Raw genomic sequence first — 13,726 nt, 5'->3', positions numbered from 1 at the left:
TATATATACTTCCTCATGTAATTGCTGTCTTCTCTTTTTTTCAACAGTTTACACTCGACATTTAGTACTATCAATCTTTTGAACAAGTACTGTATCAGTTAAAATAAGCCAAAAGGTTCATTTTCAACAAAGTTTTCTGAGAAAAATATCGTGCTCAAATTAAAAATTGGCCGCAGTCAAATTTGAATTAATTTTATAGTAATATATGTATTATTATAAAAAAATAATTATCTTTACATTATAAATCGTTATGACCTAATAAAGCCTATGTCAAATCAACAATATCTATCACAATCGAACAAAAACGATACAAAAATTTAAAAACTTGACCATGATTAAATTCACATTCGTCTTGATGATCAAAATATTTATTATATTTGAGCTGTACTAGTCGTTGTGCAGCCATAATTAATATTTTTTTACATTAATTGTTGAAAAATTCTGATGAGGTCCTTACTATTTTTAAGGTCAAGAGAAAAAGTTACCATAAATATTAAATACTGGGTCGTTATTGTTCTTGGTGTACGTAAAAATCTAGCAAAACCCATCTATTCATTTATAGTAGATAATCTTAATATTGATATGTTGGTTTTTTGGTCAGAAAATGTGAGACTGCAGAGTTAAGGATTGAAGGGCAACAGGATGATTACACAGTGTATATTTTTGCCTGTGTAAATTGGAATGAGACAATTCATATGTGATTATTTGCTGTGAGAGCATCTTTAATTAATGTAGATAAGATGGACAACATTAATTTTTCACAAACCACAAAAACAAATGAATAGTATGTTTTTATCATATTTGTCTGTATTAGATCCTGTTGGAGGTTGCCCCATGTTTTATAAAACGACTTGATATTTAACTTTATTTGAACTGCACACGGCTCGAGCAGAAACCTTGGAGTAAAGCCATGTTAATTACTTACATTAATAGAGTTATAGTTTGCAATGGATTGATTTTTTCAGGCAGAAATGCAATGGGTAAACTCGGATCTGGAGTTGTTCAAACCTCAAACTCAGACCATCAAATTTGTAAAAACTATGAGCCATATTTTTTGTAATAAAATGTCCAAACGCACTAATTTCATTAATTTGAAGCCTCAAGACTTGTTGCATTTGTTGTGGTGTTCTATTGATTCACATGAATGGGTTAATGTCTTTTAGTTATAAAATAAGGTAAATTACAATGACCTATTATGAGGTTTGACATAATTATAAGTATTCTTTTATTTTTTGAAAATTACAAATACCCATCTAATATTTGATGAAATTATGTAATTTTTGGATGGAGGTATGAAATTGTCAACATTGCCCTTACTGTATTTTTTTAAAATTAAAAATTTATAAAAAAATCGAAAATGGGATGGATAAATTTTTTTTAAAAATTATAAAAAAAATTATCCACTTAGTCCATAAAAAAATATTTTTTAATAAACAAATAAAATTATAATTTTTAGTCCACAAGAGCATTTTAGTCAGTTTACCATAAAAATGAATGAAAACCTAATGGATTAAGCTAATTGTTATACGGCCGTTAAAATCATGAGGGTTTTGTAATTTTTCAAACAATAAGAGGGTATTCGTAATTAAGTCAAACCTTAGGGAATGTTGTTGTAATATACCCTAATATACATATATATATATATATATATTTGCATGATCCAATTTTTAAATACCAATATAAATTCGTCAAATGAACATTAATCATCACTATTATAGTTGATATGGATCCACCCATTTATTGCGAAAATTATTGAATTTCCATAGAAAATTTCGGAAAATGGTCTTGCACATTAAGGATCCACACTGTTTTTGCATGCTTAATCCTGTCTGACCAGACCTGATGATATCATAAAATTGCTCAATGCACCATAAATCCATGACATGCAATCTTTTATATAATGTGATTGGTTCAAATGAATCAAATTCACAATTCTCTTGAAATATTAAATGTCAAGCACGTAATTATATTGCTCAAATGAATTGCATTTGTCCTCGAATCAATGTTATTAGACTCAGATATTAAAGGGTTATAATTGAAACTTACCTAGTGTTTTCCTTATATTTGCAGATTGAGGAGAATAGGTCATGTAAGAAGTGGACATTTGTAAGCAATTTACTTACACTGCATAGGTACTATAAAAAAAAGGATTAAATGCAATTTTCGTTCTCTAACTATAGCCCAATCCCATTTTAGTCCTTTATCTATTTAGGGTTTGAATTTGGTCCTCTATGTAATTAAATTGCTCAATTTTAGTCCTATTTTGACTGGAAAAAAACCAAGGCCGCCGGAAATTTACACGTGGCTCCTACGTAGACATTTAAATTGGGGCTGCGATCTCATTGGTTGAGATTTAATGACTTGGTAATTTTCGCATTTTAAAAAAAAAAATTACATGGCCAAACACTCACCAAACGGCCATCGGACGGCGGCGCAACGGACAACGACAGCGAGAAGATGAAAATTGCAAGATCTTTGTACACAGTTGATGAAAAACGACGGGACTGGTCTCAAACAACTTGCAACGACAAGAGGAAGCGAACAGTGGTGGTCCGCGACCGTGGGTCGGCGTGACGACGGAGAAAACGGCGGCGAAATGTGGTTTCGCGGCGGACAACGATCGAGAGCTTCAAGTGGATGTATCTTTTCGCCTAGTTGATGAAAATTGGTGAAACTAGTACCATTAGAACCGCAATGAGCAGGCGAATCCAACGGTACCAGTCCGCGATTGTGGGTCGGCGTGACGGCAGAGAAAACGACAACGGAATGTGGTTTTGCGGCGGACAACAATCGAGAGCTTCAAGTGGATGTATCTTTTCGCCTAGTTGATAAAAATTGTTGGAAACTAGTACCATTAGAACCGCAATGAGCAAGCGAATCCAACGGAACCAGTCCGCGACCGTGGGTCGGCGTGACGGCGGAGAAATCGGCGGCGGAATATGGTTTCACGGCGGACGATGATCGAGAGCTTCAAGTGGATGTATCTTTTCGCCTAGTTGATGAAAATTGTTGAAACTAGTACCATTAGAACCGCAATGAGCAGATGAATCTAACGGTATGATTTGAGACCGTGGGTCGGCGTGACGGAGGAGAAAACAGTGGCAGAATGTGTTTTCGCGGCGGCCATGTAATTTTATTTTTTTTTAAATTCAAAAATTGCCAAGTCATTTAAATCTCAACCAATGAAATCTCAGCCCTAATTTAAATGTCCACGTAGGAGCCACGTGTAAATTTCCGGCGGCTTTGGTTTTTCCGGCTAAAATAGGACTAAAAGTGAGCAATTTAATTACATAGAGGACCAAATTCAAACCCTAAATAGATAAAGGACTAAAATGTGATTGGGCTATAGTTAGAGGATGAAAATTGCATTTAATCCTATAAAAAAATAATTGTATATGTACTTTGTTATATAATAATAGTGTAGATGTGAAATGACCTTATTGCAAATTTAACTTTAGTTCATTAACGTACATATGGGAGCAATGAGGGTAGTCAAAAAATTTTCCATGCTAAAATTTGGACAGAATAAACATTTTCAAGTCCTTGCCTGAGTATATTACTATTGCTGATAACTCAACCCAGAATACAGACTTGGGCCCATCATATCAAGTAAAAAACAATTTTTTTTTTTAAATTGAGCTAATTATCTAGCCTAATTCAAAAAAGCAAACTAGTCCGTAGAATATGCTAAGCTAATAATTTAATATGAAACATCAAAGTTGATTATAACCAAATAATTAAAAAGGGAAAAATGCAATTTTGATCCAATTTCTTAGGGGTAGTGGCACTTTTAGTCCATAATCATTCTAAAATATCGATTAAGGACAGTAATTTTCAAAAAGTATTAATTTTAGTCCAATTTGCCTTAATTTGATCGGAATTCATCAATTTGCCCTAATTAGGAATATTTCACTATGTGAATTTTGCCTGTATGGATTAAAATAATATGATTTTCTTACTTGGCAATAGTGACATGTTAAAATAAAACACATCACCATTGTTTGTCAAATCTCCCATTTTATTTTAAATTCATTTTATTCCTGCCACACCTCACTTACTGCAGCCTCCACCGTTGTCGACCGGTGCCTGAAAGTTTTTTCGGCGAGCTTCCGACCACGCGCATCACCCTCCGCCTCACCGTTAGCAGGCAACCTTAGCTCCACCACGCGTGCCCTCATTGGACAAAAGACACACCCCTAATCGCAACCAACAAGTTTCAATCTAACCCTAGATTTTTCTTTTTTTCTCGCCGTTGATTCACAGTCGTCTAAATGCCATTTTCTATCACACCACCACCAAAATACTCCCTAGCTCACGACGATTAGTTTGAGCCTATTCCCATCAATTACAACTACCAGATTGTTGTTTCACAGTTCATCTCCTCATTCGCGACCTAACCCTAGATACCCCTTTTTTTTGTTGTCAATTTGCCTCCATTTGAATGTCATTTTCTGTCACACCACCATCAAAATACTCCCCAGCTCATAGCAACCATTTTGAGTCTATACCCATCCATTTTGGTTATCAAATTGCTATTTTTTGGTTCATCTCCTCATTTGCTTTCACGCTATTGTCGTGCCTCTCTTTACCAATCGTTGCCGTCAGCCCTACTGATCCGCCTCGATCACGTTTGACCTTGATCAATGATCTCGACCTCCCACGTCACCGATTTAGATATGTTATCTGAAAACAAAACACAAAGCTAGTCGGGATCGTCCCGACGATGATACTCCGATGCTTAAATCAGATGCTGAGATCGAAGGTAAAATTCGGCGATCTAAAATATAAGTGCAGAGAGATAGTGTACCTTTTCTCAGTGTGGACTTAGAGTATTTATAGACAATGGAAGTTGGGTCCCACTTGCAGGACATGTATCAGCTCCATCTCACCCATGCAGTGACTAAGCTGCTTCTTCAATGGACACCTGTCCGATGAGTATTGCGGATCGGATTCGGGTCCCCTAGGCCCGATTTGGGACGTCATCAAACCACAATGTGTCACATGTGATCCTGTGACCTCACTCTGCGACCTCGTTTATGTTCTTTATCCGCCTCGACTTGCGATTTTCTATGCCACCAACCAACAACACCTTATTTTAATCTCCTTTTCCTTGTGACATCCTCATCACCTACCATTCTGCTGGACCACCACTTTATGTCCTCATGACGAGCATTCCTCCACGAGTTGTTTTGTCTCCGACCCTTCCTCTCCCGTAACCAATGCCTTCGTTTTCCATCGCTACCCCAGTCTCCCCTCACACGTAGGTGTTTTCCTCTTTTTTGACTAACAAGGTGAGTTGACAGGGGTGATGTTTCTTTTTTAAACAAATCACCTTGCCACGTAAGCATAAGCTAAAATATTAATTTCATCCATGTATGCCAAGTCGTCAAAATTTGGAGAAATCCCCAAAATAAGGAGGTTACGTGCGCATCATCACAAAATTTTGATAAAAATTAAAAAATTTTATTCTTAAATTAACAATGCTAAAAAATTACTGTCCCGATTTACTGCATTAAAATGCCCTGAACCAAAAATACTACCTTTCAAAACTAGATCAAAATTGCACTTTGCCAATTAAAAATTAGTAGGATTATTGAGATGATATTGGAATGGCGAAGATAGAGCAAGAAGTGGAGAATACAGTAGCAAAGAAGTGGAAGCGCGTAGGACAAAGAAATAGGTGAATAATAGCAATAGTGAGTTGGAGTAGAATATATATATTAGGAACAGGAGTTGTAATTCCGCGCCCCAAAACACAAACACAAACAGCCCATGTACACCATCCATCACCCATCATCCGTCACCATATAACACTTCACTAAACTACGCCTCGATTTGATCGTTCATCACTACTACGCTTTCTTTTTCTCTCTAGTTTGCCAGTAAGTAATGGCAGTGATTCAGTGGCAGTGCAAGAAAAGAAAGCGAGAGTTTTCATTGGGAAGGTAAAACTATAAGCTTTGCACCCCAAACAACTCTCTCTCTAACCTAACACATCTCAACTCAACATACCCCCCTCTTCTTGTATTATTATCCCTATTATTACAAATTAATGAACCCCTTCCATTCCATACATATATACGAACACACACACACACACACCCGACACACTATCTCTGCAGATCTCTCTCTCTCTTTTCCTCACTGCGTTTCTTGCTTTCTTTTGTTGTCTGTTCAGAGAGAGAGAGAGAGAGAGTTAGTGCTTCTTGTTGTTAATAAGCAGAGAGAGAGAGAGAGAGGCACTTCCAAAGGCAAAAGATAAACCTGAACAGACTACTTTCTCAGACCCATAAATCCAAGAACAAACAACCCTTCATCAACTGACTACAGACTACCACTAACTACAACTATTTAGGATTTTCTGTAAAAAGGCTGAACCAGTAAGCACAAAACTCGGGAGGCCCCTGCTAGCTAGCCTACATTATTCATAAAGACCAAAAAGATTGCTTATGCGTGTGTACAACTGGAAAGAGAGTGAGAGACAGAGAGACAGAGACATGGTGAGTGAGTAGTGCATAAAGTTCAAGGGTTTATAGGGGAAACTGAAGGGGCACCAGCAGGAGAACAACAAGAGAAATTCAAACAGAGAAAGTTGGGCGAGAGAGAATAATGGAGGGGACTGGTGTTGGCTCAAGTAGCAATTCTTGTCTCATGGCTTTTGGAGAAAATAATAATAATGGGTTTTGTCCTATTATAATGATGCCTCCCATGGCTTCTTCTCACCCTAATCCCGACACTGCAAATACCCTATTTCTTCCTCTTCCTCTTCCCACCACTACTCATCAAAACCTAAATCGTGACAGCGCCGGCGGCGGTTCCTCTATGATGCTTGAACAACATCATGATAACCATAGCAACAATAATACGAGCACTGGATATTATTTCATGGAGAGTAGTAATGATGCTGCAGGCAGCCGCTCCTCCGCCAAGGCAAAGATCATGGCTCATCCTCACTACCACCGTCTCTTGGCTGCTTATGCTAATTGCCAAAAGGTAAAATTGGTCATGTCTACCTATCTTCACAGAGATAAGTAAACTTGAACCTTAAACTTTTCTCAACCTCGGATGAACTGAAAAATCAAAGTTGTACACATAGTTTCTCCGGGTGGCAGCACAATATTTTTTGAATATATAACTTGAGTGGTTTTAAAGGGTGTGCGCGTGAGATCGTGTGGATTTTTGTGAGAGAGGCTTCCCAAATCTGTTTTGTAGAACACCCGGCCAGAGTCAAGAAAGTAGTGTCAACTAACAAAAACCCTTGCAGAAAAGAGAGTGATGAGAGAGACAGTGATGACAGATTTCATTCAGATCATTATCTTTCTGGAACTGATGTGGACTTTTGAGACAGATAGGAGCGCCGCCTGAAGTGGTTGCGAAACTAGAGGAAGCCTGCGCCTCCGCCGCTGCGATGGGCCGCCACGGAACAAGCTCCGTCGGTGAAGATCCGGCGCTGGACCAATTCATGGAGGCCTACTGTGAAATGCTGGCAAAGTATGAACAAGAACTCTCAAAACCCTTCAAAGAAGCCATGCTTTTCCTCTCAAGAATTGAGTGCCAGTTTAAGGCCCTCAGTCTATCTTCATCTGGTTCTGGTGATAACCCCTCTTTTGTCTCGCTCTCTCTCTCTTCCACCCTTGCCTGTATTCATTCTCTTTTTATACTTGAACCAATGACATTTATTCTTCTCAGATCTTACTGTTTGGAGTTAGATTACTGCTTGATGTCGTGTGTTATAATTTGTAATGAATGCTTGCATGTGCATGTTTCCAAGAAAATGGTTTCTATTTTCTACAGAAAGAGTTGTGTTTTTCCAGATGCAGTTCCTCCATTGTTTAATGGCTTTCTCTTTCTTCCACATTTATATATTCTATGTTTACATGTTTTATTTTTTAGCTTTTAAAAAATAATTGTTGAACAATTCTTTAAGCTGTTTCTTTTGTTTCACTATTATCCGCGTGAATCATTTGAATGCAAGTTATCTAATTTAATACTCTAACCTAGGTTTACCATCCATACAACAGTGACTTCTATTCCGGCATTTGGTCTTCTGTCTTCCCATTTCTTCATCTGGAAATATTTTACAAAATTTAATTAGCTGTATCTGCATATATTTCTTATTCTTACACAATTGTCTAAATTTCAACAGTTCTTTTTCCAGTGTGATCGTATGATTTGATAGTACTAAACCCCTATTACAAATGTTTGAAGAAGGAAAAAGATGAAAGTAGTTTGACACCCTTCCCCCCTTTGGAAAATTGTTTCCATTTATCAAATCTCAAAAAGTAATTTCTTACAGTCAATGGAGGTGTTAATATTTGTGTGGAAAACTTGGTTTTAGAATTAAATGGGTCCAGAAAGACCTAATTTGATTATTGTGTTTCTCTGACGTTGATTTAATGTTTCCCAAATAATCCTTATTTTTTCTCTTTTTGGTGTTTGACATTAAGGCACAGTTGTTCTTGTACGTAGTTGTAATTATTCGGTCTAAGCTTTCATTCAAGAGTTGAATTTGTCATTTATTGGAAATGGTCTTAGTCAGAACTATCATGTGCTACCTTTGAAATTGATAATTGGATACTGAAGGCTGTCGTATTTCTAGTGATGCTTGATGAGCAGCTCAATGATTTTTCAGTCTGAGGGACACTCTGAATTGACATGCTAATCGATACGAGATCAAGATTTGGTGAAATCAGGCCATTATGTGTTGATTAATTTGTATAGATAATATACAGTTGAGTATAGGAGTTGATAATTCCGCCATACTTGTGTCATGCAATTCGAGAGGGAGGGCTTTTTTATATACACACAAAAGAATTTTAGTCTCAGAAATTGCACTTTAATTTAATTTGAAGGTGGAAGTCTGCTAATGCCTACATTATATTATGTTCATGCTGGTGGGAGTTGGGATATAACGACTTTGCTTCAAGCATGCATGATTTGCTTCGCATATATTTACTTCATACATGACCGCGTTGCCCTTCAGTTAACTGCAGAAGGCACCGTAATGTGTCTTGATGAATACATTGGTTCAAGAGATTTAGTCTATCTGGTTTGAAACCATTATTTTCTTTATCTACTTATGTTGTACCTTACTCTAGAATCTTGCTCTGATAAGTTGTTCCCCGCTCCCCCCCCCCCCCCCCCCCCAAAAAAAAAAAAGAAAAAAGAAAGTTTCCAGTTATTGAAAATTATTATATATGGTGTTGTACCATGACCGAAACTCCCAAGTACTTATTCAGGTAGAATGTCCCCTTTAGGATAACACACGAACTTTATTTTGGTATTAATATGTGTTGCAAAGGAGATAAAAAGTGCAAGCTCGAGGTTAATTTGATCTATTACGAGGGTGACTTTTACTTGTGATTTCTCACGAGTATGATGCTTAGCAGCAGCTACATGTAACATTTCGATTCAAATGTCAATTGTTGAAGTTTGTTTTCTCTATATATAATATTATTAACTACATAGTCGAATTTGATGTGTTTATAATGAGAGAGTGATGGCATCAACTCCCGAAAAGTAGATGACTTTACTAGGTGATATGATCTTTACATTCTCATTTTCACAGCTTGTGTCGACGCAATGGAGAGAAACGGTTCGTCCGAAGAAGAGATGGATGTGAATAATAGCTTCATCGACCCTCAGGCTGAAGACAGGGAACTGAAAGGCCAGCTTTTACGAAAGTACAGTGGATATTTGGGCAGCCTCAAGCAGGAATTCATGAAGAAAAGAAAGAAAGGGAAGCTGCCCAAAGAAGCCCGGCAGCAATTACTCGACTGGTGGAGCAGGCACTACAAATGGCCCTACCCATCGGTACGCACATAATCTTACAATCAATCTACTCAAAATACGCCTGAATTTCAAGACTCAGTATGGTTATAATCCTTATTAACATATGATGTAAATTTTATACACGTGGTATTTGTACGATACCGATGAAATAGGACCTGCAATAGAAAATCTAATCCGTTATTTCATGTGTGCTAACAGGAATCCCAGAAGCTGGCACTGGCTGAATCGACAGGTCTGGACCAGAAGCAAATAAACAACTGGTTCATCAACCAAAGAAAACGGCACTGGAAACCGTCGGACGACATGCAGTTTGTTGTGATGGATGCCACACACCCCCACTATTACATGGACAATGTTCTTGGCAATCCTTTTCCGATGGATATCTCGCCGGCGCTTCTTTAAATTAAAAGATTAAAAACTAGGAGTCGTAACTATGTGTGAGTATGCAAGTGAATTCCCTCCAACTGCCACTTGTGTGTCATATTGTTCTTACTTATGGGTCGGAATGTAAGCCACTGACTTCTATATTCAGACTATGCTAGTAATATATAACCTGCTGGCCTGGATTTATTTCTTAGTTAACTCATTTCATGTTAGTTTTCAGCTGTTCAACTCTCTTATTGTAAATTGATAACATAGAGGTGTTTGCAATAATTTTCGATTTCGTGATGGGAATAAGTTATAAAATATTGTTTAAGTTAAATAGTACCAAAAGTTTAAAAGTGTTTGAAAATAAAATTAAAATTTCAAAAAATTGAAGTTTGTGAATAAAAAATTGATAAAGAGTTGTGTATAATTTATTTAAAAAATTTAAAAATAAATGAAAATTGTTTTCAGTTTATTAATTTTGGGAATAAGTTGATAAATACTTAAAATCGTATTTACAAACACCCATTATATAAATTAGCTCATGTCTTTGTATAATGATAAGTAGTATTTGGGTGAATGTAAATTGTAATTACAAGTTGAGGGGTATATTTATTATATTAAAAAAATATGAAATATTAGTGTAATTAAACTCAATTTGAAAGGGTGTGGAGTATTTGATTAAGTAAAAATAGATTGTGTAGAGGGTGAGTAAGCCCTGGTTCGGGCCCATATACAGAAATATTGGGCTAGATTGGGTCAAGCTCTGAAACACTATTTAACTGCTATCTTTATTTAAATATCATTTCTTGTTTCATCTACTATATAATTTTATGTAAAAATAAATAAATAATATAATAATAGTAATTGCGTGATTAAATAAATTTAATTGAATTTTTATATTATAAATATATGAAAATTTAATTTAAATTATAAATTTGACAGTGAAGTGAGGGTGAGGTGTAAGAGGATGTCAACTCCTAATCACAGGATTAGCAGCGTTAATTAACGCATAAAACCTGGTTCAACATTCATAAACATGCTCCTAATTTCCAAATAAATAGCAGCCAGCCGAGCCAGAGCCTAGTCCACATGAGTACGAACGAAGCAGCTCTCTAGGGTTTGTTTTGCCGCAAATATTTACCCCAAAATAAATAGAATTCTAGGGTTTATAAACCCACGGTCTGCTTCTTCGGCAGCAGCTCCAACAATGTACCTTAATTTTCGGTACGTTTTTCCTTCGAGATTCATGATTTGACGGGAATCCTTCGTGGTTCATCTGTTGCGAGATACTGCTTTTGATCGTGTCGTCGAGGGGAGAGTTGCGGCTTCTCAAGTGCACTGGAGAAGATACTCTAGAGATTAGCAGATTTTCCCACTATTCAATGGCCAAGACAAGACCCGGTAAAAGAGACGTTGATTCTTACACCATTAGAGGCACCAACAAAGTTGTTAGAGGTATATGTTCCGAGAATTACGTGTAATGCTGTTTGTTGATTGTGAGGTTGGCTTGTTAAGGGTGAAGCCGTGAAATGGTTTTTGGTGCTTGGTTATTCATTTCGGTAGCAATGCACTGGCAGCTCCTTGTGCATGCATGTTTATGTATTACATTTCTTTTCTTTTCTTTTGGAATGGTAATGTAAAATAAAGAAAATGTTAGTTTAATTGTGGTAATAAAAAGGCTATACTGATCGTTTTAAAACTGTGCTATATGGATTTATGTTCCTTTGCGGCATGATGATTCATGATTGAAAAGTTACATGCATAAAAGTGGCTTTCGGCTCTAGGTACCATGTAAGCGCTAATTCTTCTTCCTTTTTTTAAGTGCGTGTGTTGGCAGTAACAAGCTTTCTTGGCTTTTTGCTACCTTATGTAAGTTTCTTTTTTTTATTAATTTTGGTGTTGATTCTTGTAATTATGGCTCTGCCCGAATCGCTCCATATGGATATTGGATTTCTTTTCTGATTGCGTCCATGTCGATTTGAAGCTGGAGATTGCGTCTTGATGCGTCCATCAGAGAGTGATTCAGCCCCTTATGTGGCACGCGTAGAGAAGATTGAGGCTGATAACCGTAACAATGTGAGAGTTCGTGTAAGGTGGTACTACAGGCCCGAGGAAGCAGTTGGAGGACGGAGACAGTTCCATGGAGCAAAGGAATTGTTTTTGTCAGATCACTATGACGTTCAGAGTGCTCATACCATTGAGGGAAAATGCACTGTTCACAGTTTCAAGAATTATACTAAGCTGGAGAATGTTGGTCCTGATGATTACTATTGTCGTTTTGAATATAAACCTGCCTCTGGAGCTTTCCTTCCAGATCGTGTGGCAGTGTGAGTACTGCTTAGATTTTGATTTTTCCTCTGGTGTCTTTTCGTAATAGCGTAAGTCTGTGACTTGGTATGTTCAAGAGATATTAAATGCTGTTCTTGTGATCACATGTTGAAAGGTATTGCAAATGCGAGATGCCCTATAATCCAGATGATCTCATGATACAATGTGACGAATGCAAAGACTGGTACATTACTTGCTCCCTGTCTCTAGTATTCTTTTTCCCTTCAAAATGTAGATAGCTCATAAAGTTCAGATGTTCTCTACAATCAGATGAATCTGGCTTTTGAGATTGTGGATATTGAGCGAGTAGGATGAAATTGTCCAGGAGTGTGATTCGATTGGGTTTCGATTAGGATTATCCACTAAGTGTGTTGATTGGTTTTGCTCAAATGAACTAATAACAGTATGCTGATATAATTGTTTGATTTTTTTTTCTCTCTCTCTCTTTAAATCATGCAAAAACAACTGTTTCTTCTGGTTAGAGAGAACTGAGCGAACTCTGACTCATGGTTTACTTCTTTTGATGGTTACTCAGACTCAGTTACATTTGACTGTATTTGTGCTTCACATTGCTATAAGATTGTTGTACCTTCGGTCTCCTGAACCAAACACATGGTTCGGGTGCCTTGCATAGCATAATCTGTCAATTCAAGAGGTAGACCTATAATATTGTGATATTGCCCTTTCTTGTGTTTGTATTGGTTTATGTAGGTATCATCCTGCTTGTGTAGATTTGACAATAGAACAGGCAAAACAGCTAGACCACTTTTTGTGCTCTGAACATGGATCTGATGAGGATGTAAAGAAGTCTCATAAAACCCCACTCACAAATGGGAAGGTAAAGCTAGCATGCTTGTTGTGCCTTCAAAAAGCTTTGCCCTTTTCATCTTGTCTTGTTCAATTTATTCTCACACGAACAATTCTCTACGTGGATTGTGCTTCCTGCTTGTTCTCTTTGTAGATACATGCCGTACAGTATAGGATCTCATAACTTCATCTTGTTACTTCTGTGATCCACGAGTCTTTGTAAAGAATTAGACACATTGCCCTTGTGCATGCTTGAATACCCTTTTGCATACCCATAGTATATCTACGAGGCATGTTTCACTATTTTTGCATGTAAAATATTTATTCTTTCAGCAATTTTATCCAAATTATCCCCATTACTTTGTGTATTGCTAAACAGAGGTCTTTATTTTCCTGCAGGCAGAGCCCAAGCGCCAGAAGAAGTAATCCA

General features: G+C 37.0%; 2 protein-coding genes across 2 annotated transcripts in view; both read left to right on the top strand.

The window, feature by feature from the left end:
• On the top strand, positions 6,152-10,371 carry LOC105168004 (homeobox protein SBH1). Its single transcript, XM_011087905.2, has 4 exons — positions 6,152-6,993; positions 7,349-7,592; positions 9,569-9,813; positions 9,991-10,371. The coding sequence occupies exons 1-4, from the start codon at positions 6,610-6,612 to the stop codon at positions 10,192-10,194; spliced, it is 1,077 nt and encodes a 358-aa protein (XP_011086207.1). The 5' UTR covers positions 6,152-6,609; the 3' UTR covers positions 10,195-10,371.
• LOC105168002 (chromatin remodeling protein EBS) overlaps positions 11,240-13,726 on the top strand; it is a gene marked incomplete in the record, with an annotated part of 2,751 nt that continues 264 nt past the window's right edge. Inside the window, 5 exon segments of the mRNA XM_011087904.2 lie at positions 11,240-11,616; positions 12,146-12,488; positions 12,605-12,673; positions 13,201-13,327; positions 13,696-13,726. Coding sequence (XP_011086206.1) covers positions 11,544-11,616; positions 12,146-12,488; positions 12,605-12,673; positions 13,201-13,327; positions 13,696-13,722 — 639 coding nt within the window.

Source organism: Sesamum indicum, linkage group LG8 (assembly GCF_000512975.1).
Source record: "Sesamum indicum cultivar Zhongzhi No. 13 linkage group LG8, S_indicum_v1.0, whole genome shotgun sequence".
Classification (NCBI taxonomy): domain Eukaryota; kingdom Viridiplantae; phylum Streptophyta; class Magnoliopsida; order Lamiales; family Pedaliaceae; genus Sesamum; species Sesamum indicum.
This window is presented reverse-complemented; position numbering and strand designations above follow the sequence as displayed.